Source organism: Narcine bancroftii, chromosome 10, assembly GCF_036971445.1.
Source record: "Narcine bancroftii isolate sNarBan1 chromosome 10, sNarBan1.hap1, whole genome shotgun sequence".
Classification (NCBI taxonomy): domain Eukaryota; kingdom Metazoa; phylum Chordata; class Chondrichthyes; order Torpediniformes; family Narcinidae; genus Narcine; species Narcine bancroftii.
In genome coordinates this window covers 15,117,332-15,143,888 of record NC_091478.1, presented here as the reverse complement: position 1 = coordinate 15,143,888, position 26,557 = coordinate 15,117,332, and the positions used below count along the sequence as shown (strand labels likewise).

Sequence of the window (26,557 nt, the reverse complement as noted above, 5' to 3'; positions counted from 1 at the left end):
ATGCACATTAAAAGCTAGAGCACTGGATAGTGTGGTAGAACAGAGGGATCTGGGAATACAGGTACATAATTCCCTGAAAATGGAATCACCAGGTAGTTAGGATTGTGAGGAGAGCTTTTGACGCGTACAGGAGTTGGGTTGTGATGAAATTGTGTATATCATTGATGAGGCCAAATTTGAAGTATTGCATGCCATTTTGGTCACCTAACTACAGGAAAGATATCAGTAAGATTGGAAAAAGTGCAGAGATTTAAAAAAAGGATTTGCTGGAACTTGTGGAGCTGAGTGACAAACAAAGGTTAAATAGGTTAATACTTTATTCCCTGGAACGTAGAAGAATGAGGAGAGATTTGTATAATATTTTGAGGGATATAGATAAAGTAAACTGAGATTAGATGAGGCAAGAACTAGAGGGCATGCTTAAGGGTGAAATGTTTAAAGGAATATTTGGTGGAGGGTGGATTTCTTTATGGAGAGAGTGGTGCTACCTATTGCCAGAGGAGTTGGTGAATTGTGAATTGATAACTGAAATCCCATTCTTCAAAGTGAAGAAATGTGCACTTGAGTCCTTGTCTTTCATTTGTTTCTGACCTCGGGGGGGCCTGGGATAGCTGTGAGACAGGATTGGACAGTTTGATGTGGAATGGAATTACCTTGAAAAGAACAAAGTAGAAGAACGTGGAAGAGTACAGCACAAGACAGACCCTTCAACCCACCAAGAATTGATCTTTTCAGCAGATGTTGTTTTCCTTTTTCTCCTTGACTAGTCTTTGGTGATGCCTTGACAGCATTGAAGAATCGTGTTGGATGGTGGTGGTGGTGGTGGTTCTAGGCCTTTGCTTCTTCCCATCTGTTCTTTAGGCCACAGTTTTCTGTGGGACCTCATTTTGTTGTGCCTGTCAAGCTCTTTTACTTCTTATAGAGTTTCCAAACCAAGAACACATTACATTTACAATGAATTGACTTCAGGTCATTGACTTCGGGGCTCACTGATGCACTGCGGCTATTGTTGGTTGGATGATGTCCCTTCGTCTCTGAGGCACTCTCCAGCCAACAAAAATGTATTGAGCTGAAGGGCCTATTTCTATTCTTGGCACGTTTGACTCCAAGCTTTCTTTATGCCATTGTCCAGCCCAAGTTGCTGGATCCAACACAAGAAGTAGTTCCTCATGGAGGAACGGGTTTTTGTTTCCTTGTGCCCCAGGAGCATTGCATCACTGATTTTTTACAATGGTCTAGGCTGGCCATTCTTAACCATTTTTTGGCTAAGGCCCCTGCAGGACTCTGCTCAAAGTTTATGGGGGCTCCCTTCCCTGGGAAGCAGTCAAGTTTGGGTTTCTTCCCTACTTCTACTGATGACATTTAAAAAAAAAAAATTTTTTTACTTCAATGTGCTATGGCCCACAGGGGTGGGGGGGAGGGGTGGGGTGATGGCTGTAGGGCCCCAATTGAGAAAGGTTGGTCGAAGCAACACTTATCCACCACCAATCTCCATGTAGTAAATACACAATGCTGGAGAAACTCAGCTGATCAAACAAAGATAAAAATACATAACTGGCATTTCAGGCTTTGAGGCCTTCATCAATCTCCATGGAGCTCATCTTGCAAATAACAGTTGTATGTCCCATTGTACCTTGCTTGCTGAAATGCTCCCAATATTACTATTCACGTCCCCAATATCTCCAACAGCCATAGCATATGCATTATCCACGCTGTGCACATTGCACCACACTTCCTAACTACTTACACAAGGGATGGTGTCCCATGGTTGCTGGCAATAAAATAAGGTACAGGGTAACAAACTCAATCTCCATCATCTTGTGACCGAGTGATGAGTCTTGCTAATCCTTGGAGCTGCGATGGGAAATGTTAAAGAGTGAAGTGATGCAGAGGCCATATTCATTGCTCATACTCCACTTTGTTTCCATCCTGGATTGATTGAATTACAAGATGCAGGAGGTCGATGAATGATCCTCTTACTTCACCCTCCCACCCCCACCATCCCTCACCATCATTCTGCCCTACCAGAAAGCCTGTTTATACAGCAGCCATCATGGGTCAAGGTTGAATGGGCTTTGACATGTAATAGCCGTCCTGCAATCTTCCCACTAGTATTGAGTGGGGTGTCCAGCAATGCTTTCGTGGCATTCGTCACCTCTCATTCTGACAATGATGTGATTTGGCTTCCACTCCTACCACTGTCAACATTGTGTCTGCCTGCACAACAGCCAACCAACTTTGTGCTCAGTCTAACGTTCAGAAATTTTGAACTCAGTTCTATTATTTTACTGACCTTTTGAAAGCAAGCTTGATCCTCCTGTGCTTGGCCAGCTCAGCATTACTGTATTTGTTTTGTGGCCAAGGTTCTGATGCAAGTTGTTTTAGTGAAATCTCCCAGCACTCCACTTCTCTTTGACATTTTTATTAGACCAGTGGCAAACCCCTTTACACGGTGTAATTAAGTTGTTACTTGTGATCAGTGGGACGCATTTGTGGTCCTTGGATTCATGATCATTTCCAGCTGCTTGAAACAGACTTCTTGGGGGGGGGGGGTGGGGAAAGGAATTCTGCTCAAATTGAGTCACTAAAATAGATCAACAGGAGTTTCTGGTTTGTAAACTGTTGATCAATGAATGAGGGAACAGCCTGTTTGGTCTTCATCTGGTACATCAAGCTGTCTTGTACAATCGGATGCATTCCAGGACAATTTAGCTCAATGCCCACAGCAAATCGAAGGATAAAATGGGAGAGACTCTTAAGTTGGAGTAATTGGAAAATAAAGAAAATATTAATGGATTTAAAACAATATATTTTGAAACTTTTGGTCAATTTTTCTCCATGAAGGAACAATAGAGAATCAGCTTAAGTTGTTCCTTTTTTGGATTGCTGTAAACATTAAACAATGATTACATCATTAAGATCGGTTATGCTATCCATTATTACACCTCACTTTATCAAACTGACGCACTAACAGTTAATAATGCATTTAGTTAACAGGGAAGCAAAGGGTGAGATTTCTTTGTGCAAGCTAATAGATCCTGTCATTGAAATTTGCAACATCAACATATCTACTAATCCCCCTTGAGTTTCCCGACTAATTTGTAGAATTATATTGAACACTTATTCTAAACCATTATTTTAGAACATCCTTGGCAGCACAGGGACTGGAAACAGGAGGTGGAGCAAAAGATCTTAGCCAGCAGATAAGGGTTTGTCATGAAAACTTAGATAAATCCACCCAGGAGTCATTACAACACATAAGATGCAGTGAATTTTAATCCATTATACACTGTTGTTAGACCTGAATTCATCCTGTTATTGCATGTCCAATATGTAAAAGTAATACTACAGATTGTTGCAGATCTTAAAGATTGAATTAGAAATTTTATATAATTGTCCTGTCAGTTGTTTCTCGTAAAAACAGAAATTTTGGAGGAACTCAGCAGGTTCAAAGGATGTTTCAGGCTTGAGCCCTGAGTACATTGAACCCCTCATCCAGACAGAAGATGAGGGGTTGTTCGTTCATTTTGGGAGTGATCTCAGTCTGGGAGTGCATCAGATCATGGACAGGCATATCAGGAAGTAAATGGGTTCAGAATTGAAATGGGCAGCCATTGGGTGATCCCCATTATTGTGGCAGACAGAGCTGAGGTGCTCAACGAAGCAATCTCTCAGTCAAATCCATCCTCTCTGATGTAGAGGTGACCACAGCAGGAGCACACTGGATGTAGTAGATGGTCCCTGCAGATTCACTAGTGAAGTGTTGCTTCACTTGAAAGGATTATTTAGAGTCCCGAATGGTGGTGAAGGAGGAGGTGTGGGAGCAAGTATGGCACCTCCTGAGGTCACAGGGATAGGTCCCAAAGGGAAGATTGGTAAAGGAGAAATGGACAAGGGAGTCACAGAGAGAACAGTCCCTACGGAAGGTGGGTGGGGTAGGGGAGGAGAAGAGAAAATACCTGGTGGTGGCAGAAATGGCAGAGGATAATGTGTTAGATGTGAAGGCTAGTGGGGTGATTTGTGAGGACAAGGAGATCCTGTCCTTCTTGCATGTGGGGACGTAGGAGCCATATGTGTGGGTAATGGAGGATATGCAGGTGAGGTCAGAATTGATGGTGGTAGAGAGGAAGCCACAATATTTGAAGGAGGACATCTAGGATGATCCAGCATCATGTATCATGTACAGTATGAACATTGAAAAGGACCTATTGGGTCAAATGGCTTATTTTGTGTTTAGTTGCAATATTATATAATTGCCTTTCACAACATGTTATTCTTCGTTTATGCCCTGCATTATTTTGTTGACGGAGTGAATGTGGAAACGTCCAGGGTTTTCATGGACCCTGGTGTTTTGGATAGTGAGAGCTGGCAGTCAGCAATGTGATGTCCGTTAAACAGAATTGTTCTTTTGTGATTGGAGTGGGGGGGAAAAACTGCAGATACCAGAAATCCAAAACAACACCCACAATGCTGGAAGCGGTTAGGAGGCCGCAAAGCAGTTGTGGGGAGAAAAACGGAGAAGGGTCAGCAGGTCAAGGACCCTTCATCAGAATGGGAAAAGTGAGAAAAGGTCTGGGAGATCAGAAGTTATATGTGTGTTTGCTGTGCACTTTAAGTTTATGATTTATATATTTAACAAAAACAGAAACAGAGAGAAAAAACAACTAAAATAGAAAAGTTGTCACATCTTTGGGAAGGGGGAAGTAGGGGTGGTGAAAGACATTACAAGAAATTGGATTCAGTTTGAAGTCCAAAGGACTGCAAGGTGCTCAGGTGGAAGAAAGGGAGCTGTTCCTTGAACCTGCATTGGGCATTGTTGAAACAAAGTGGGAAGGCAGGTCACCAAAGTGGGAATAAGGCAGCCAATTAAAGTGGCAAGTGACTGGTAGCTCAGGGTCACTCTTGCAGACTGTACAGAGCTGTTCCACAAAACAGTGGTGGTTTTGTGTTTCTCCAGTCTCCAATCCTGAGGACAACATACCATGAGTACTCGAATGCACATATTTGGAAGAAATGCCCGTAAATTGCTGCTTCACCCAACATTACTGTTTGGCTCTCTGGGTGGTGGCAAGGCCAAGTGCTGCATACTTTATGATTGCTTGAGAAAATCTGGAGAGGGAGTAATTGTTGGAGATGGAAGAACAGACGGGGAAGTCCAGGAAGGAACAGTCTCTTTCGACTGCCGAAAGGGAAGGGGGAGAAGATGTTTTGTATGGGGATATCCAATTGAAGGTTGTATAAAGATAAAAAATTGGTGTGAAAGATCTGTTGAATGTGAAGTCTAGTGGGATGGAAGAGGAAGACCTGGTTGGGAGGAGAGATGTGGGACCTGAAGAACAGGAAATGAGAGACGAGGCTGAGAGCTCCGTCAACTGTGAAAACCCTGTCAATGAAGGAAAAAGATTGAAAAAATCTCTTCATAGCAGATAAGGGTAAAGACAGAAAAACTGGGAGAATATAGTGGAGTGAAAATGAAAATAATGACAGTAATTTCCAAATACTGGAAATCTGAAATACAAGCAAGATGCTGGAAATGCTCAGCAGGTCAGACTGCATTTGCAGGAAGAGAAGCAGAACCAATGCTTCAGACTGAAAACTTTTCATCAGAACTGAACAGAGGCAGGAAGCAGGGTGGACACAGATGTGGCCGGGATAATGTGGGAGGTGGACTTGATTGCTATTCTATTCCTGGAGATGGTGCTAGAGATACCAAAGGCAAAGGGAGCATATGGACCATGTGCGAGAGTCGAGTGAAAATTAGCAACACTTATTGTCCAACCTTTGTTACTCAAGGAAAGCTGCTGCTGAGCCCCAATATTGAATAGTTGTGGAAGGCTCTCCCACTATACTGATAGATAAAGAATCCCAGGATTTTGCCCCCAAAATCATGAATAACTGCCAATGTATTTTAAGTCAGGCTGATTCTTGTTCAGAGAGAGAATGTGCCAGTCATGGTATTCATATTGCACCTATGGCTTTTTAAAGTCTGTTTATGTCTCCCATTGAGACTTGGCAGTGAGTCGGATGTACAAGAAATATTGGACAGTACAAAATGGATAATGTGTTCTCCTTCGATGAAATATTGCATTTGGATCTAGAGTATTTTCCAATATTTGTTCTAGTTTAATAATCTGAGATTCTTTTTACCTAATGGAAAACGTGTGAAATAATTGAAATTATTTTCAAAGAATTGTGCACACTTCATGATTCTGCAAACTTTGAGCTTGTGAATTGATGTGTGTACACGACATCTTAATGCTTATTTATCATCCCATCATTGGAAATAAAGTCAGACCGAATTAAAGATTCCTCTGCAACATTAGTTGAGAATGCACAATCATATAATGCCATCAGGGAAACCATTAAAACCATGGATCAAATCACTAAATTTGTTTTCAGTTACCAGAAGAAAGACAATACTTAAAATATGAGGTAAAAGGAAAACATTATCAAAGGGCTCATTAGCTCAGTGACATCTCGTGATCTTCTTTGGGAGTTTTCATGCTGTAGCCTTTTAATTAGTAATATGTTTAGTTAGGGTCATAAATAATGTTCCCTGTTTATTACAGTGATCATTCATTTTTTTTAATATCCTTCAAATTGTACATTTCATCTGGTGCCATTATTCGATTGAATAATAATGTGTAATCCTGAGGTTGTCAGTTTCTTGGACACAGTGCCAGGATTGCTGAAAAAAATCTCCCGTGTACAACAGGAGAATGGTGCTTTCCTCATCTGATTTGAATCCTCCCTTTGTTTAAAGTGGACTATTCCAGCAAGTGTAGGTAGATGTTTACTGGAGCTGGTTTGAAACCTGTGTCGATGTTGATAAGCAAGCCCATTTTGTGTTAATAGAGGACACATCACTGCTGCTTGTTGAAGCTGGGATGTGTACGTAGGCTTGAGGAGCTGATTGACATCTCTGAGCTATTTCAGTATTCTGGATTCAAAGCAAGCTGACTCGTGACTGGGATTTACAACCGACAGATTCAGAGAGTAGGGTAAGTACTGGGAGATAAAAGTACTGCATATTCTTTGAATATTTCTCTTTTATCGTAAGGAAGGAATGTTTGTGTTTTTGTGAAAAATCTGTAAAGCTTAGTACATATGGTATCAGGAAATTACCATACTATATTCCAGTGTATGAAATGGATATGCTTCATATAAAAAGATCATATTTATTGGGGTTTGGAATTATCAGCTAATTGGAGAAGAGTCCCTGTTGCCATGGATGTACATATGCAGTGCGCCATGGCTGAAATATTCCCAATGTCAATTCTTGAGCTCATTCTACTAAATAGCCAGGGTGAGGTGGTGTTGAATTCAGGAATTCTGAATTTTTGGGATGGCTCAGGCTTGTCATCAAAGCGTTCTTGCACTGTTCCATTCAGGGTCTTCAGCTGAGATGATGGAAGAACAGATGAGTCCCATCCTTAAATTCACCTCTCCCACCAGCTTGAGTTGATTATAAGTCACAAGAGGACACCAACTCGGCTGGGTGCCCGAGAGAGTGCAGCTGCCATGGCAACACCTTCCCGAAGGGGGAAAATGACTGAAATGAATGCTGGTGAAAAATTAATGGTTGTTGGGTGACAAATCAAGAGGAAAGAAATGAATATATCTGCTCTTGTTTAAGATCACAAACGCTTACTTCAAAATAAACAAGTGGAGTGATGATGGATTTAATTTACACAGCAGCAGTATTTGAAGAAGCCTTTATAACCATCTTTCAGGATTCCAGATTCCAAATCAGCTTAACATATTTCATTTTTAATTTCCTCAAATATTCCTTTTGAGAAAATACATGAGTTTCCAGATGCAACTCGTTGGCTTTTACAATCCATAGCACAATTTTCAAAATAAGAATAGCCTACATTTTCTGAAGAAATAATAGATGCATACCTTAGAAGCTGAAGGCAAACAGACTAAGGCTTCATTACTTCTGGTCACAGTATCACAGGACCACTTAGACGAGGTACTGACCTGTCAAAGATTGATGGGGAAAATGGCCCATGCATCTGACAGCACCTGTGTATAATCCTCTGGAAGGATGTGAAATGGTGACGAAAAACATTGGTTCTTTCTTTCAACAGGCATTCAAAACGTTTAACTACAAAGAAGGGTGAAGAGGTGCAGAAATTAATTTCCTGTTGCAAGGTTGACTTGTGCTGATTAAAGATATGCAATCATATAGTTGGAACCAGAAATAATATACACTGGTTCACTATTTCCAGATCTAATCTTTCCATTCATTATTGTCAGGTTAACTTGCGCATTGGAATGTTGGCCCACTTAAAGCTTGCAATGAGCCCTCTGGTCATCTGACTTTTCATTTACCAAACTTCATACCTCAACAATCCTAAAAATGAGAAAACTAGTTTTGAGAAAAGGAATGAAGCTGTCCAAACCAATTTTAAAATTTTAGTGGCTTTCTGTCCTCCAGTTCTTTTAATAATTAAATAATGGTTTGTGTTTGGAGGAGAGGATCTGATTGAGAGATATTCCAGAGGGAGGGAGAGCAGGTAGGATCAAATATTGCAAAAGTTGGCAAGGGGAAAAAATTACTTTTTAAACAATCCTTACGTGGATCATAAATTGGGGATATGACTTGGAGATATGCCAATGTCAGAAATACTTCATTTCAGAGTGTTCTCAAGTGATGGAGAAGATTGGCAAAGCTAAAATGTAGGCGGTTCAGAAATTATCAAAAGTTTGGAGGCATCCCTTCCCCAATGACGTCCACAGTTTCAGATTTTTGTGTTTATTTTTTAAAAGATAGAAATACAGCCCAAACCGCTCATATAGATCCATGTGGCCAACCCCTTGCATCTTTGGGAAGTGGGAGGAAACCAGAGCATTCAGAAGAAACCCATGCAGACGAGGGGAAAATGTACAAACTGTTTATTGACAGTGGCGGATTTGAACCTGGGTTGCTCGTGCTGCAATAGTGTCATGCTCACAGCCATGCTAATCAGGCCATCTTTTTGCTAAAAATCCACTGTAAATTGGGAAATTTGACCAGGGATGCAATAATTCAAATTGTAATATTGTTCAGTTTTTCCAGTCATTCTTTCCTACAAGGGTTGTGTGGACAAACAGAAAGGAACAACTGGAAGGTTGCCTTCAATTTGCATACCAACTGTTTCAATTCTTCCACATTTGCATGCTTACCTTTTAAATTAGGGCATGAATGAAGAAGATAGTGTTCTTGTCCCCATTTAGTGCTTTGAACAGAAGATGGGAGATGTCCATAACCCTTCAACATGAGGACTGGAACCCTGTGAACACCGTGACCATCATTTTTCATATTTGATTTGCACGGGATGTAGATGAGAAAGGTGTTACGGGTTTGGGAAATTGCATGACAGTTGTACTCAATAAGGTGAGTAATAAAAGCACAAAAGATCACAAGATACAGAAACTACAGTTTTACCTGTGTGGACAAGCTTGGAACTGCAGGGAGAATGTACAAAATTAAAATTGAAGTTTAAAAAAAAACTTCTCTGAGGGTAGGAAATCTCAAATTCTCTGCCCCCCTTCCCAAGGGTAGTGGAGGCCAGCTCATTAGAAATATTTTTAGCTTGTAATAAATATGAAATAGTGACGGTGGTAGGGAACAGGCACAAGTTGAGGTCAGTGTAGATAAGCCATGATCATGTTGAATGATAGGCTAGGTTTGAGGGGCCTGTTTTATTTTCTTGTGTTTTTGTATTCTTGGTTTTGCTTGTATGAAGCCCCAATGTCTGTGGTGTGTAAAGCAAAAGCTCCTTGCTTCTGAGAGTTAAAATAGAGACTGCATCAGGAATGCAACAGATTGTGGCCTCAGCAACGTTTTAAACACCTACCTTCATTTTTCAAGGTTAAGATTGGAATCAGCTTGATTTTTATTCCCTTAGTTGTGTTTCTGAAGTAGATTTCTTTTAAATGTTTTCAAAATAGGAGGTTGGATGACCAACTGAGTGGGGCTGCTTGGCTCCTAATTGGACACTTGACAAGAACATTGACGTGAATCCTTCAGTAGAATTATTAAGCACTCCGTTTCAGACAAATTATGGACTGCCATTGCTTTATTATTTGCAGAAATTTGCTGTTAATATCAAGAAAATCATTTGGAATAACAATGGAGTTAGAAAGGAAGGAAATTTAAAAGTGGAATGCCCATTACTTTTTAATGTTGATAATGTCTAACTCAAATTATCTGATGATTTTCAGTTCCATCAGCGCATCAAACCCGATTACAACTTTGACAGCTGCTTGTGTTTTAATAAAGTCTTGTTCAATCCAGAGAGACATGCAAGAGAAGATGTGGAACATTGTCACAGTTCATTTGTGTTCCACCATACTGTGCCACAGAATTGCAGAACATGGTTAATTATAGGAGGGTAGCTTTTACTTTCTGCATTGAAATTGTGAATCCAATTTTGTTCTCTTTATTTTGTAAACAAGATTCATTCCTTAGCTTGTGGGGGGGAAATTGCCTCAGACCTGATAATTTAAGCTCTGTGGCTGTGCAATGTATTGATGGAAAATCTCAGGTCATGACTCCTTCAGGTTCCTGATGACCTTAATGAGAGGATCCAGATTACAGGTGCAGAGCAATGAGAGGAGGATCTCACCTGACCTTGCAGTTGTCCCAGTTTACAATGAAGGGAACCCCAAAAAATGGCAAGGAGCAAATGCAATTTTGTCCCCTTTAATATTGGAAAAACACTCTGATTTCATTTTAGTTTGTTATATGTAAACAAGAAACATTTCAATTCAGTTATTAATTTGAGAATATTTTTGAATGAGCAATTTGCATTTAATATTAATGATTTTATTAATTACATTTAGAGTCCAAGATTACCTGGCAAGAAATATTTAATGCCATCAAATCATTGATCCTTTCTTCAAGTTTAATGAGTTGTATATTCATTTTAAATTGATTATTTCAACAGGAGCAGGATTTTTTTTATCAGTGTGCCTTTTATTCATGTAGTGATTGATTGAGTGTTGAATCCTGCTGCTGAATGAATGCCTTGCAGGTATAATTGGAAAGAACAGTCTGCTGCCTCCAGATAAATATTTAAAAATAAATTCTGAGATATTTGCAGAGAGGCTTTGATGCAAATAAATAGAAAAGTTAAAGGGGATTTTAATGGAAAAATTATTTGTTCCTTAAGTATTGACATCTAGCCTATTCGATTCAAGTAATGTTCAGTGCAAAGATACGGCAGGAGATTGTCAATTATTGAATTTCTTCTTTTCTTCTGGCATGTCCAAACGTGCAGCAGAATTTTGCATTTGTTGCCTGGCTTCCTTTCCAAGTATTGACGTTTCCTTTTATCTCCATATCAACAGTTTAGTAATTGGCCGCAAAACAGGATCATCTTAACATCTCCTATTTGCCCATTCAAATGCCCATTTAAATATCTCTTAGACTTACTGAATAGATGTGATTCAGTCCCCTCCCTTGGCAGTCTGTGTGTTGGAGAGGGGTGGTGTGGTAGGGAATTCTGTTAAATTTTCTTTAAAACTTATGCTCTCTTGTTTTTTTTTAACTCTTTTCATGGGAAAAATAATTAGACCTTCTATTCCTCACAACGTTATATTCCTTTGTTGTGTTACCCCTTCACTGCCTCTACTCCAGGGGAAACAAACCAGCCTATCCAATCTCTCCAAATAACAAGTACTCCAAACCAGGTAATATCTTAGTAAATATCCTCCACAGTCTCTCCAGAATAATCCTATGATGCGGTAACCAGGACACACAATATTACTATTTCTGATCAGCCTCTGCTTTTCCAAATGCGCATACATTCATAACCCTTGGAATTTCCTCCAATTTTATTATTAACTAATTCAAGGTTAACTGGCCTCCAGTTACTTCCCTGCATTCTTAATTCAGACCCATCATCAGTTGTCCTCCATTCCTCTGGTACCTTACATTAGGCTTACGAAGATGCATAAATCTCCGTCAGGACTTCAACTCTCACCTCCTTTGCTTGCCATGGCATCCTGGAGTAAATCTCATTGATCTCTGGGATTTTCAAAAAATCAGCCTTATGCTTTCCATGACATTCAACGTCTTCCCCTTCAGCGTTAAAAACCTTGTTACGCAACACTGAAATGTTTTGAGTTTTTAGAGTACAGAATTGAACAAAAAACATGAATGCTTGTCCTCAGTTAAGTGAGGTTAGAAAATATTTTTACCTGCCAAGGTTTCATTCATGGACCCAGTGAAGGAGTGGGGATCAGGAAATTGCAAGTCATTGTTCAGATGTGTTAAACAACAAATGCAGTGGCCCAACAAAAGATTTGTCACAGGAGATGCACTCTCCTGTGGTCTACTTAATTGTGTGCTCGTGAATTGGATGATGAAAAGCAATCCTTTATCTGCTCTGTTATTTGTGAAGGAATCGTGCAAGGTCAGGGCCTGGGAAGTTGTGGAGATGAGAGCCTCTGGTTGTTTTAAAGGGTCAGGGGTCTGTGCTGAATGATGAAGAGCTGCATGGAAAAAAAGTGAGGTTCTAGGAATTGGTTGTTGATTGTCTTGAGATGTAGGTGGTCAGCTAAGAGCCATGGTACAGCTCAGAAACCGGCTCTTCATTCATTATGACACATAGCCTTCATTCACTTGTCTGTGGAAATGCTATTCAAATGTAACAATTTTATCTGATCCCACCACCTGCTCTGCATATTCCAGCTATGAATCACTAGTTTAAAAGTACATCTCAAATCCTCTTTAAAAAAAATTCCCTCTCACTGCAAACCTCTGCCTTCTCAATACCTCTTTCATGGGGAAAAGATTTTGACCCTCTCCTGTATCTGGGCCTCTTGTTTACTTCTATCAAGACACACCTCAGCTCTCAAAAATGTCCAGGGAGCATTGTGAACAATGACAGATGTCGTGGTTGGTGCTGGTCAGGGGAGTAGCTCAGCAAAATGATGGGGAAAGACTGGGAAGTGGGAGAAAGATCGAAAGTTTGAAAAGGGATCTTCCTTGGAAGGTTCTCAGCACAAAGCCACGTCACAATGAAGGAGTCCTTGCATGTGTTGTGAAGGCTGTCTCTTTCATGCTGCCAGTGTTTAATACACAGGAATATGACTTGCGTGGGCTCCCAAAGTGTCCACATACGGAGCTCCTCCATATATTGGCACATCAGACACACTGAAGGAACCAAAATGAAAAATGTATCTTTTGGATCAACACAATTTTCCAAAATACTTGATTCTTTTCATTGAAGATGTCCTGCTCTGCTTGCCAAACATTACATTAAGCGATCCAATTTGCTGGCAAGTTTATCAGACTCCAATTTCTATATTTCTGCATGTGAACAGACTCTAAATATTGCATTACACATTGATGATAACTGTTCATAGTTCTACTGTCATGGCACAATCTGGGTCTATATTATATAGCCCCATTGAATGTGAACCAGAAGCGCAGTCAGTCCAAAATTTCTACACTGATGTTTTGCTTCACTGGACAGTCCTCTCATCACTTTCCATTTGACTCCATCAGCCTCATTTTTCATTCCTTTTTCCCTGTGCTTATTGGCTCAGTTCTTCCTTGTAAATTCAAATTTACATTTAAAGCACTTTATCGATTAAAAACATTTTCCCATTAGATTTTTAGTTCTTTATAATATTTCAGACCTCTGGTTTTGTTGCTCCAGAAGTAAAAATATCCTTGCGCTCATCTTTTCATTAATGCGGTTTATCATCTTTGGTCGACAAAGAAGTATTTTTTCTTGCATGATCAGCAGCTGTGAATATACATGTATCTATTTTATGCATGATCTCCTCTTCTGTCTTTGACATATTGTGGAAATTTAATTTATCCCATTCTAGTTGATGTATCTTTGCGCAACTGGCTGCAGCATGTTAGAATTTTGGTGCATCTGTGCATGAGATGACAAACTCATTCATCAAGTTAATCTTCCCTGTTTACAAGACTGCACTTCATTAGAACATTATAATTAGCACAATCTCTTCAATGTTGAAATTGACTTGCAGGATGACTTGTTTGCTTTTGCCAGGAGGACTAGAATAAAGAAAATAACCCAAGAAATGTTGCACATAAAAAAAAATTATATTGGAGTTTTGACATGGATGTCAAAGATTTATGTTTGATTTGGGTAGAGGAAAACCAAATTGTTGAGTTGCCTGGCTGAAAGTAATTGATGGTTATTACATCAAGTAAGAAACAATGCTGCCATGGTTATCAAATGCACAAATAAAACTTCCTCAGCCCAGCTGCAAATCCAGATGATATGCATCATTTGAAATTCTTTTGATCTTGAATGCTTCCAAGAGTTTCTTGTAAAATAATCTGAAAATGAAAAAGAACAGTCCCAAATATTGGTTTCTAGAAGAGGCCATTGGGAAATGGAGAGTTCTCCATGGCTGCAGGCAGGGTTGATGGGGGAGAGAGAGTGCTTTGCCAGGCAGGTGTAATGGTTTTCACCCCTGAACTCTCTGCTCATCATTTTCTTGCCCACAAGTTACTGGAAGTGTGCGTTAATACAAGGTTATTAAGCAAAATGGCACATTGGCAGCTAGCATCAGGATATCCTCTCGAGATTTAAGGATTTTTAAAAATACGGATAGAACTGAAAAATAAGATGGTTAAAAACTAGGTTGGATCGAGGACTTAGGGATGAGTTAAAATTAAAAGCTAGTGAACAAAAATTGTTATTCTAAATAAAGGCAAATTCATATTTGTTATTGATATTTTTTGTGGCAGAGCAGTTATTATCAGTAATGATGATAAAGAGGGTCTTTTTTTGAGTTAAAATTGCTAATAAATATTCAGTTATCCTCGTGCAAAAAAAAATGGACTCCAATAGTGCAATTTACAGTGGTCCTTTTGTCATTCAACAGGTACAGAGTTTCTGTTCCTCATCAGTCCGACTAAAAAAAAAGTAAAGGAGATTTGTCTCGTTCTCTCACCAAAATTGGGTGAAATAAAAAGGGGAGTGAGAGGGGACGGTCAGTGGTCATCATTTCCACTATCCCCCTCCGACTGGATTCTTTACCCCCCTATCAAAGCTTGTAGGGATAAAGCACGTGACCCTGGCCAATTTCCTCACAGCTACTCACCACTGGGACTCTTGGAGATGCTGCTGCGTCTGGGTTTGAAGTGGCCATTGATTTAATCTTGTGAATGGAAGGGGATATTTCCATTCCCTGAACTCTTTATGAAATATTGGTCTCATCTGAAACTGTAGACTTGCAATCTCTGCGGCAACCTGACATCTTCAATGTTTCCACCTCAGCCAGCCTGGTCTCTCTCCAAACGCCACTGAAACCATGCTGGCTTATCCAGCAGGCAAAATGAAGAAATGCAAGAGCAAGTTTGTAGACAGAAGCCCCAGTAGAATGACGCTAATATATCACGAAAGGACTGGAGAACTGGAAATTCAATCAATGATAGATGGTCCTGCTCCAGCTGAAATGATTCTTCAAACCTCATTCTCAGGCAAGAAACGGCCCTTTTGTTTTCTTTACATGCTGGCACCTATAATCTATTTGATAAGACTGTTCTGAAGCAGTCATTTTTCAACATTCTAAAGCCATTGTTATTTCATGATATGGCCATATTTTATTTCAGAACTGCAGATGTGCTTTGTGGACAATACTATTTATGTGAGACCAGCCCATTTAGCTCAGCAATTAGAGCACACAAAATGGAAGAACAGAACAACATTTTTAAAATGTATTAAAAATATTTTTTCAGGTCTTATTTTTAGTTCATTAAAAAAAATCTGGTCTAAAAATGAAATAGCCAGCTGTTTAGAATATACATTTCAGGCAATTGTGACATGACAGATCTGTGATTCTGGGGAATATAATTGTTTGCATGGTTGGATTAAAGCCATGAAAACATTAAAGGCAACACCTGCAGTGCATGGTGTCATTTGGGGTTCTGACAGCACAAGGAAAAGTGAACAAACAAGCTCCGAGTCTCCCTTGCCCTCGGTCACATGATTGGAGAGTTTTGAAGTCATTTATCCAGATTGTCAATGGGAGAGCGGCAGTGTTCACTCATGGCAAAGGCAAGTGGGGTGGAAGGAGGGAATTCTGAGCTCAATTTATTTGTATGTTAACTGCTGAATGATCAGATGTTTTGATACTCGGTTTTATTATGTAATAGCCAGGTGAGTTGAGACAAAAGTCTGTAAATGCTGGTTTCGCATCGATCAGAAACATGGTGTGTTTTACTATGTAATTAATCAAATCCTTCTGATCCATCTGTATCAACTCAAAGCTGTTAAAGGTATTGTGGTTACTTTTGCCTATTGGGCAGGACCTTGTGCACCCATTGTGGCTGATTGAAGAACAGGCTGACAAAAGCCTTCATGTTTAATATCCTTGTTTATTTCTTTGTTGTGGCAGAGTGAAGAGATTAATTGAATATTTTTTTCACTCCTGTTAAAGAAACCTGGTTTGTTACAAATGCAGAGGACAAGAAATCAAGGAAAGCTGTTTTGCAATTCCCTGACAATGTAACCCTGTGGTAGTGAGAACAAGCACAGCCACGCCTGTAACCAGGAGACAAACTCTGCTTCTATAAGAACTGACGCCTTTTCTGGCCTTGTATTGTTCTTGTATTTTCTAGGAAAAGCCACAGGTGACGCCAACAGCTGAATCCTTTCCAATGTAACTTCTTAAGTACAGGTTCAGGCACTTCATGCGTAGAAAGTCTTCCAAGCCAGTCTTTGGTGGCAATATTCAATTTTACATTTAAGATCATTTAATTATGATGACATCATCACTCGAGTGAAGCCCCGTTGTTCTCAACGTGGCTTTCATAATGGAATCTACCCTGGGGCTTTAATAGACGCATCACAGATGTGAGGTGTATTCTTGCTGCAAATTAGAGGTTTGAGAGTTCCCATTGGATTTTTGAGTGATTTAATTGTTTATTAATGTGGACTAGAACATTTGATCTTGAGTGGCAAGCTTGATTATAGCATATGAAGGTAACTGAGCTTTGAACATGTAACCTTCATTTTAAAATGCAAGGAATCATGGGCCAAATTATTGTAAAGGTGCAATTTTGTTATGTGCAGTAGCACAAAACTGATACATTGGATCTTCGCATCTTCAATTTTTACTGGAGCAAACATTGGTGGGCTTGAGATATGCTTTATCTCCATGAAAGAAACATCGTACATGGCTTTTTTTTAATAGCAGATTTCGTAACTTCCCAAAGTAATTATTCTCAATGTTGTAATATAAAGCGGTGAAGATGAGCCTTCACATTATGCTGTGCAAACATTTCAACTTCTGTCTTGTGAAACACACTGATGTTCAATGGAACACTTTCACCCAGCTGTTTATTTCTGACTATTTGCAACAATGTCCAGTTAATTGAGAAAAGTGGCCCACGTGCTTTGTTGAGGTCTGGTGAAAATGCACACCACGTGAAAGAAGGAAGCATTGGATTAACAGATCAAAAACATGGCTGTGAAGTAAATTTTGCAGATGAGAAATGGACAAAACAAGTGCATTTGGGTTTTGGTCAATAATTTGTGAGGACTTAAATCCAAAGGCATATTGCCAAGGTGGGTAGGATTATGCGTGCATGAACAGATCGCAGCTTTAGAACAAGGCTCCCTTTCAACATTTAACATTCACTGTTGGAATTGGGGAGAGAGTTCAGGTGGTGTCAAAAGAATGGAAACACTGGGAATGGGAGATTGGTCATGGCTTGATAAATGTTTTGCATATCCAAAGTTGTTCTTTCATTGCTTCCAACTGTTGTGACCCAACTATGTGATGTAAGAAAATTGCTAAAGGACAATCAGTTTGTGATGCATATTATCACCAACAGTAGGTGGATAAGGCTGGGGTGGATTAGGGACCCCACTTGTCTCACCCTCATCGCACCCCGATCCCCACCACATGCTTTGTGAGCTGCAAAACTAGCCAGTTAGTTTAAAAAGATCATCACATCTTACTGCCTTGGCCAAGTTTTGTCACCACTTGTAGATTGTTCCACTACTTGGCAGAAGGTAGCAGATCCTGAGACCCTGTTCTCAGACAGCCCTGTTTGTTTCTATTGGCAGTTCTTTATTGTCAAAGTTATTGAATGACTTTGAACTGTCCCTGGTGATTAAAGACATTCAGAAAGTTTGGAAAGAAAACAAAATAATTGAAGATAATTGTGGAAGAAACAACTAATTTACTTGACACAGTGTGAGTTATTAAAAAGATTCAGATTAAAATAAAAACTTACCAATGCCTCCGTTCATAAACGTAATTGTTACCCCGAGAGAACAGATGAAAAAGCTCACTGGCCTCTCAGCATAGCTCAAGGATTAACTAACAAGTCCATCTATGGAGAGACAGGTCGCATCTAATCTCCAGCATATTACTCCTTGTGCTTATGAGGTATGGGTATTGTAATCAGAATCATCTTTGACTCATAGGGTACAGTTCAGCACAGTTTCAGCCAATGTCAAGTCAAGTTTATTGTCATCTGATTGCACAAGTACAACCCGACAAAACAGCGTTCTCCGGTCTTGGGTGCAAAATATGCAGACTGAGCACTTAGGAAGACATATAATACATATGCAGGATAAATATTCATATATACAAATAAATATATTGTTTCATGAATATGTTTGGTCGTTCAGCATTCTCAGTGCCCATGGGAAGAAGCTGCTCCTCAGCCTGCTGGTACTGGCTCTGATCCTCCTGGATCTCTTTTGCTGAAAGATGCTGTGCATGGGTGGAAGGGGGTCCTCAATTATTTTGCACACCCTCTTCAGACAACGATCCTGGTAGATCACATTGGTGGATGGAGAGAGACTACAGTGATCCTCTCTGCCTCTCTTATAGTCCTATGGATTGACCTCTCATCTATTTCTCTGCAGAAAGCATACTGCATTGTGATGCATGTGGCCAGGATGCTCTCAAGAGAGGTCCGAGTGAAGGTTGACATAATGTGGGCCATAGCCTTGCTCGCTTCAGTCTTCTCAGGAAGTGCAGTTACTGTTGTGCCTTCCTAACATGAGGAAATGTGTGTGTCCACAATTGGTCACTAGTTAAGTCAACTCCTAGGTAATTAGTGTTCCCTACTCTCTCCACTACAGGATATTGTTGTGTAGAGGAGGGTCGTCATTCTCAAAGTGGTACTCCTATAGTCAGTGCATCTATTTGTGGTCATTTCTGGCTTTTAATAAAATTGTAAAAGTAGTGATTTGGCCTGAAATATTTTGGCAAAACTCAAACTGTTATTTCACTGTCGCTAACACCCTCTGTTTTGCCCTATGTGTCTGGGTGGGGTGAGCAAGCTACAGCTGTACAATGAGGAAGCCTCCTCTCCCTGAAGATTGGCTCTGTTTGTCTGCAGTACATGACAGGATTGGCTTTCTGCCAGATGTTTTAATCCTGCTTGTATGCTGGGGTCTGCTGCGGCTCGGTACTTTTGAACCACAGAGAATGTGTCTGGCAAAATGTTCAACGGGCAAGTGTCTCATTCCTTAACAAATTTCACCTCCCCACTTCACACAGAGACATTGTCCCTTCTGACGCGGTGGACAACTATGGCCAACTGGTGTGTTATGTAAGGGCTCAGCTTGTGCTGGAGTGAGATGGTAGTTGTATATTATTTTACCACAGTATCAGAACCACATCCAGTTCTGCTCCTACCTTGCACGTAAGAATGGGCAGCAGCAAGAACACAGTGTTTGTTGCAGCTGTAAACCATCATATGGCTTATTTGGTCATGAACATGAAATGATTTTCCCCAGGGCCTGCAAACTTTGATCCATTTCAGTTTGAACATTTCAGTCTTTGTAAAGACACACAGTAAATGCTGGAGAAACTCAGCCAGTCTCACAGTGACCGTAGGAGGTAAAGATACAGTATATTTCTGATTATCCAAAACGCTTGGGACCTTTCCTATCTCGGTCATCCGGATTTTTCGGATAATCGAGAAATTTCTTTCAGCAACTGAAAACCTGATCTCTGCTTACAAAATGTGATAACAAAGAGCTCTGTTGATTCAAAATGGTACTAACAGTGCAACAGACGCTCCCCCAACAGAGCTGTATGTTTGAACAGTACGAGTCCCACTCATTCAAAATAACGCTAACTGCACGTCAGACCCCCCACTTGAACTGTATCTTTGACCAGTACATGAGAGCTCCATTGATTCAAAATAACGCTAACTGCATGTCAGACCCCCCCACTTGAGCTGTATCTTTGACCAGTACATGAGAGCTTCATTGATTCAAAATAACGCTAACTGCATGACAGACCCCCCCACTTGAGCTGTATCTTTGACCAGTACATGAGAGCTCCATTGATTCAAAATAACGCTAACTGCATGACAGACCCCCCCCCCCCACTTGAGCATGATGGGTAAAAAAAATATTCAACCTTTTTCAAATTGTGGCATCATGACTCAGCTGAAAGTTTTTTTGGATATTCTTGAATTTTGGTAGATCAGTTCCTGGATCATTGGAAATGTACTGTATATTGCCAAAGTTTCAGGCCTGAGTCTTTCTTAAGCAGAAAGCAGGCAGGGGACCGGGAGAGAAAGGGGGAAGAGTGGAACAGGGAGGAGTTCAGACCAACAGACAAAAAAATGTTCATTGGATATGGTTAAGGTGAGATTGATTTTTGGCTCTGTGAAAGGAGACTGAGGGAAAAGGGGAGAGAGAGAGACAGAAATGGAGGAAAGGAGATGAAGATTTGGGGGGGGGTTGAGGGAGGGATGGATTTAACAGAAAAAGGAGAAGTCTGTTAATGTCCTCCATTTGGAGGGCACCCAGAATGAAGGTGTTGTTCCTCCAATTAATTCTCACCTTTCCTCAAATCCTATCCAATTATCATTTTGTTTGTTGGTCTTGACTCCTTCCTCCTCCCGTTCTTCCCTCCTTCTCTCCCAATTTTTATTCAGGCGCCTGCCTGCTTTTTGCTTAGACCTTGATAAAGGGCTCGGGCCTGAAATGTCAATAATATATATATATACATTTTTTTTTAACCTCCTATGGATGCTGTGAGGGTGGCTGAGTTCCTCTTGCACTTGCTGATGTTTTTGCTACAATCACAGTGCCTGCAGTCTTCTGTGCTTCACTTTTCAGTCTCATCTGACCTGGAATGAAGAAGCTAAGATATCAGTAGGTACAATGAAAAAGGCAGAAGAGAAGTAAGTCATCCCAAACAGATCAGGTCTTCTCATGAAGCATCTGCTTCCAGAATTTCTACTGAGCTATGTTGCAATAATTTTGCTGCATAAGGACATGATGTTGCCTTGTTGTCTGGTTTGCCTGGCAGATAAGGTGGAAAAAGCCAAGCAGCATGACTCTAGGGGAAAGGATACGAATTGAGAAAATGGGCTGGTGGATAGCTTATGAAAATGCAAGAATGGTTATGCAAGAGTAAGTGAAAAATTCCAAAAGATTGATGTAAAAAACTGAAGCCAAAGATACTTGAGGGAATAATAAGGAAGATTGTGAGTTTGCGTGAAGTTGAATGAACCTCTTGAGAGATTTTGTATGTACCTCTGGAGTGAGTGCCTTAAATGAATAGGACTGAAGAGGGTGAAGAAGTAATACTACCAGTGTCTCCGGAGATGGGTCTTGATCATCAGTCACATTTTGGTGGGTCTTTGGGATGGACACAAACGAATCTAATAAAGTTGCAGAAATCAGAGAGAATTTGAAACCCAGTTGATTCAGTAAAGCTAGTAGATGTATAAATACTTTTAAACTTGCCCTTGAAATAAAAAAGCACAAGTCAGGGTTGGATAGGTAAATAAGTGCAAATATGTTGCACGATGGACATGATCAATGGATAGGAGATGCCCCATCAATGTTAAGGTTTGTTTCTGTCCTCTGTGACTGACAAAATGACATACTTGGTCTTTACTTATGTGTGCAGCGTGAAATGAAACTCTGGTAAAGCTTTTAGAGCCAAAAATAAAATGCTGGAGGTACTCCTATGGAGAGCAAAAGAGAATTAATATTTTAGGTTGATAAACTGGATTTCATTAATTCTGTTTCTCCCTCCATTTATGTTGACTGATCGATTAGGTATCTCCAGATTTTATCTTTGAACATTTCTAGCATCTGACATTTGCTCCTTCTCAATTACACCTTTGAGATTGTTATCTACCTTTCCCAATTATGGCCCTGCACATTGAGCAGAGTTAAATACCATGTCAAAATTGCACTTGGATTCACCATTATGTTAAACAATGCATTCTGAGATCCTTGTTGATCCCATTATCCTGACAACCTTTCCATGCACTCTCCATTACTCAACCCAGCAATGCTGAAAGTTTTAAGAAACGTTGGAGTTTGCAGATTGTGATTAACCACTGTAATGTACAATTATCTGGTCAAGCATACCTATTGGCTGGTTGTATCTGTGGCCCCTCCCCACAGACTCCTGTATAAAGGTGACTGTTCCACATACCCCTGCATCCAATTGGAGGATAACCGAACAGTAGGGATATGCTCAGTTCTCAAGTGAATTAAAGCCTATTGGTTTCTCCACAATGAGTGATTGATGGTGGATCACAGATTACAACTTTGTTGACATTAGAAAATTTATTCCTGTCGACTCTTGGTTATGGGGCCAGTTGGGGAGTCAAGAATTAATGAATATTCTTATGTTTCCAAAGAACTTAGAAAATCTGCAAATACCACTGTGAAGACGGTAGTTACAAATGTCTGTTTCTTTGACTTTGCAAATTTGAGGTGTGCCCAAAGCATGGCACCATGTGGAGAGGGTTCTTTGCAATGTGATTTCATTTGCAGAATTCAGCTTGAGAACTGGAAGCAAATTTCATTTAGTCATTCCTGTTTGCATCTAATTGTAAGCTGTTGCGCTTTGAATTTCCAAGTTTGGATCCTTGTGATTTTTTTCACCACGATTGTACAATTTAATTCTTGCAGTATTATTTTTTTGTGCATGGTTGTTGATGCCCTTTTGCTTTGGATCTAGGCAGGAGACAAACATTATCATCCAAGCTGTGCACGATGCAGCAAATGCAATCAGATGTTCACAGAAGGGGAAGAAATGTATCTGCAAGGTAAGATGCGTCTCCTTTCAGAATGTTCAAGTAAGGTGTATTTGTCCAATTGAAGATGAGGGATAGTCGAACTGGGCATATGAATATTTGCTTCTCCTGGTCACCCAATGACAATCTCAGGCCATGTGCATCACAGCACTGAGGTTCACTGTGCAGTTCTAGCACAAATATCTCAATTGATCCCACCCTTCTAGACCAAAATCACTTTTATTTCACTTCATTTCCCAATTTTCCTTAAATGAGATAGCCAGTCTGTGCAACCTTGTAGAGTGAAGTCAACTGATTATGAACAAAATTAATAGTGTGTGAATGAGTGTGAGGAATTTTTTCACCGAATCACTCTAAATTCTCTTGGATCCTGTCTAGAGGCATCCAGTCTTTCAGATGTGACTGCTTTTAGTATCTTTAACCAACAAGCTTTATTGAGATGTGCATTTAATTCCTGTTCCAGTAAACAGGGTGGATCAGAAGATTAAGGTATTTGGATTTATTTGCAAAGATAAAAATAATGGCAGTAAAAGTATTAAACAAGTCAGGAGCTTCAGTCTTGAAGTAGACTGTCAATGGAGTAGAATTGGAATACATGGAGCAGCCAAATATAGCGAAGACGATTGCTTCGTAAACTGGATTTCTTTCCAGCAGAGTCTAAATCTATGCGAAATGACTAGACAATTTGGAGAACCCTATTGGAGGAAGTGTTTATCATTTTTATGTTAAATATTAAAAGATTAGCAAAAACCTAACAGGCTTAAAATTACTAGAATCTTAGTACATCTGTTTGTACCCTTGACTGACCAGAAACCTGCAAGGGATGGTATTTCAATTTTCTAATTGTATTCCAATGGTATCATATGATCCAAGCTAATCCAAGCTAATAAACCCGTCAAGAACTGGAATGAGGAGAGATGCAAAATATAGTTATTTTTTTCCTTGTTGGGATCAAGTGAACTGCACAAGTCTTCTGAGCTTCACAAGCATGCCTTGATTGTTCTTGGTGCTTCTATGCACAAGGCCCCATCAAACCCCCTCCTCCTTAACTACCTGAGTGCAGGTGAATCTGTCTTAATAAGATGGGTCAGTTTCTCTAAAACATGCATCCCACATGCAGATCTGCATTAAATGTAGGATTGTTAGTGTGAGTGCTATATGGTCAAAAATTGTGTTAAACCTGGACATTGAACACCTGCACAGCTGAGTGCATGTGTGCCTTGAAGCAAGGGTTTCCCAAGCCACAATTGTCTCTCAATTTGATGACCACAAATAAGTGGACTGTTTATTTGTATCATCCCTGGTGCAGAATCTTGCTGATGCAGGGAAGTCCAAGTAACTACTGGAATACTTTAATGTATTGCTTAGAAGGTACTTCCTGAAATAAATGCGAGGAAACTGCCTTTCAAACAATAATTGTGAGTGAGTGATCTTTGTTCCAGGTGACTGAGACACATAACACATGGTTGTTATTCATTACCAAAAAAATTGTAATTTTGGAATGTGCATAATGATAAATAATAAATATCAGCATCTTGAAATGCTGAGTTTGAGTTTGGTCCACAGTACCTGAACATCTCTTCTGATATTGAACTAATTAGTTTTAATAGGAATGTTCATCAAGGTTTGATTCCAAGTCAAACTTCTAATGCATAACCAAACACAATTGGCATTGCTCAAGAGCTTGTGTATTTGCAGCACTTGTTCCAGATTTAATACCCTTCATCCAATAGCCACCAGCAAGATTCTATCAATAACTTTGTCAGTTCGAGAATAGGGATGGTATGTAGACTCACAATAAGTAGTTAATTGTACAGCTTGGAGAACAGTCCATTTTAAAACGAACTAATTGAAGATTTTCCCCAGCTCAGCAGGCTATTTATATAAAATTCAGGGAGGGTTGTCACACATTAACTATGTGTCTCAAATCAGTTGTGGTCACTTTCAGAAATGTAACTTCATTGTGTGGATGTCAAATCGGTGAGTGCTGCAGTCATTGGGCAGCTGAAAAGAATTTGCAGAATGTTATAGTCTGATACCAGGGAAAGCCTTTCACTAAATTGCTCATGTTACCAGGTTATTGTCAATCAAAATGATTTCAAAATCTTAAATTTGGTGATTAATTGGCCAGTGCTTTCAAATAATTATTTCTGAAATAATTTTCAATAATTAACAAAAAAAAACACACTGGCAAGATGACCCTTAACCATTATGAGGCACCTCCAAGAGTAACGTTCCTCCATGTGAAAGATTGAAGCACAATAATGAGACAGGGATGAGGAAAAACAATAATGTTACACTGGAGAAGCTGTCTTTAGAACAGATAGTTTGAGAGATTTGTCATCATCACGGTCCATCCCTTCGCAAGTGAAGATGAACACGGTGCCTTGAGGCTCTTCTGTTCTCACAGAACTTTTGTTCTGTTTTCCATGGAGCTTTAGGCACCATGTGACAAAGGTGTGCATTATCGCAGACAAAAGAGAGAAAGACAACCTGTACCCATTAGCAAATTGTTCAAAGACTGAAAAGACACATTTAAAATGTTGGAGAAGGAGAGCGTGAGGATTTTATCTTGTAAGATGGTAGAAGCAATTTATCTCTTAAAAAGGGAATTGAACAGGCAGTTAGAGGAGGACAAGTTGTGGACTTCCGGAGAAAGATCAGGGACTAGCACAATTGATTTAATGGAAGCTGTCAAATACTTGATGGGCTGAAGGCTGTTTCATACACTGTAGTAGTGCTAGATTCAAAAATAATGATCTTGTGAATAGAATTGTGCTTTTAACCTATGTTTTTGATGTCAAATAATTGCAATAATTTCTAGATTTGTCTGGTTCTTCCACAGGTTATTCTCAATAAAATAGCTGATTGTGTCTTGGGAGAGTGGTTGTGAACCTGGTTTTATTGGACCATTTATTGTTTTGTAAGCTTTCATTTTGCTTTATTTGAGTAAGTGGTGCCTCTTTTGTTTGTGACAATTCAGACTGAATTGAAGACCAGATGCAAATAAGCTTAATTGTTGAAACAGCCCATTTACTTGATGGAGTTTAATGTTCATGGTTAATGTTCTATTTATTTTCCAATAAAAGGCTCCACAGTTTGGCATCCCGACTGTAAAAAGTCAACCAGGGCTGAAGAAAAGCAAAGGGTAAGCTCAATTTAAGAATAGACTATAATCTGTGTTGAAGGATCTCTATCCATATTGTCCTATTACCTGTAATTTGGTTCAGAGAGCTGTGGAAGCATATCTTTATCAATTATGCTCCTAATCCTCTTTTCTGAAGGTAGGGTGAGGGAGTTTTGTCAATGTGAAAAACTCTTTAGTTTTGTTTGTTTATGAGAAATATGCCAGTCTATACTTTTATTAGAAATAAGGTGTAGAAGCTGGATTCAGGAGGGGAAGCTCCAGTGTTTTTGAGTCTCTACTCTGGGTGCATTTATCTGCTAAAGGATGAATCTGATGCAAAACAACCATCACAGCTCATCAATGAAAGAAAGTAATTAAAACTGTTGTTCATAATTGGTGACCTC

General features: G+C 39.8%; 1 protein-coding gene across 7 annotated transcripts in view; it reads left to right on the top strand.

The window, feature by feature from the left end:
* ablim1b (actin binding LIM protein 1b) overlaps positions 1-26,557 on the top strand; it is a 284,014-nt gene that overhangs the window by 182,176 nt on the left and 75,281 nt on the right. For all 7 annotated transcript variants that reach the window (XM_069900020.1, XM_069900019.1, XM_069900018.1 and 4 more), the window contains exons 7-8: positions 22,951-23,038; positions 26,116-26,174. In XM_069900020.1, the coding sequence (XP_069756121.1) occupies positions 22,951-23,038; positions 26,116-26,174 (147 nt within the window). The remainder of the gene's footprint in view (positions 1-22,950; positions 23,039-26,115; positions 26,175-26,557) is intronic.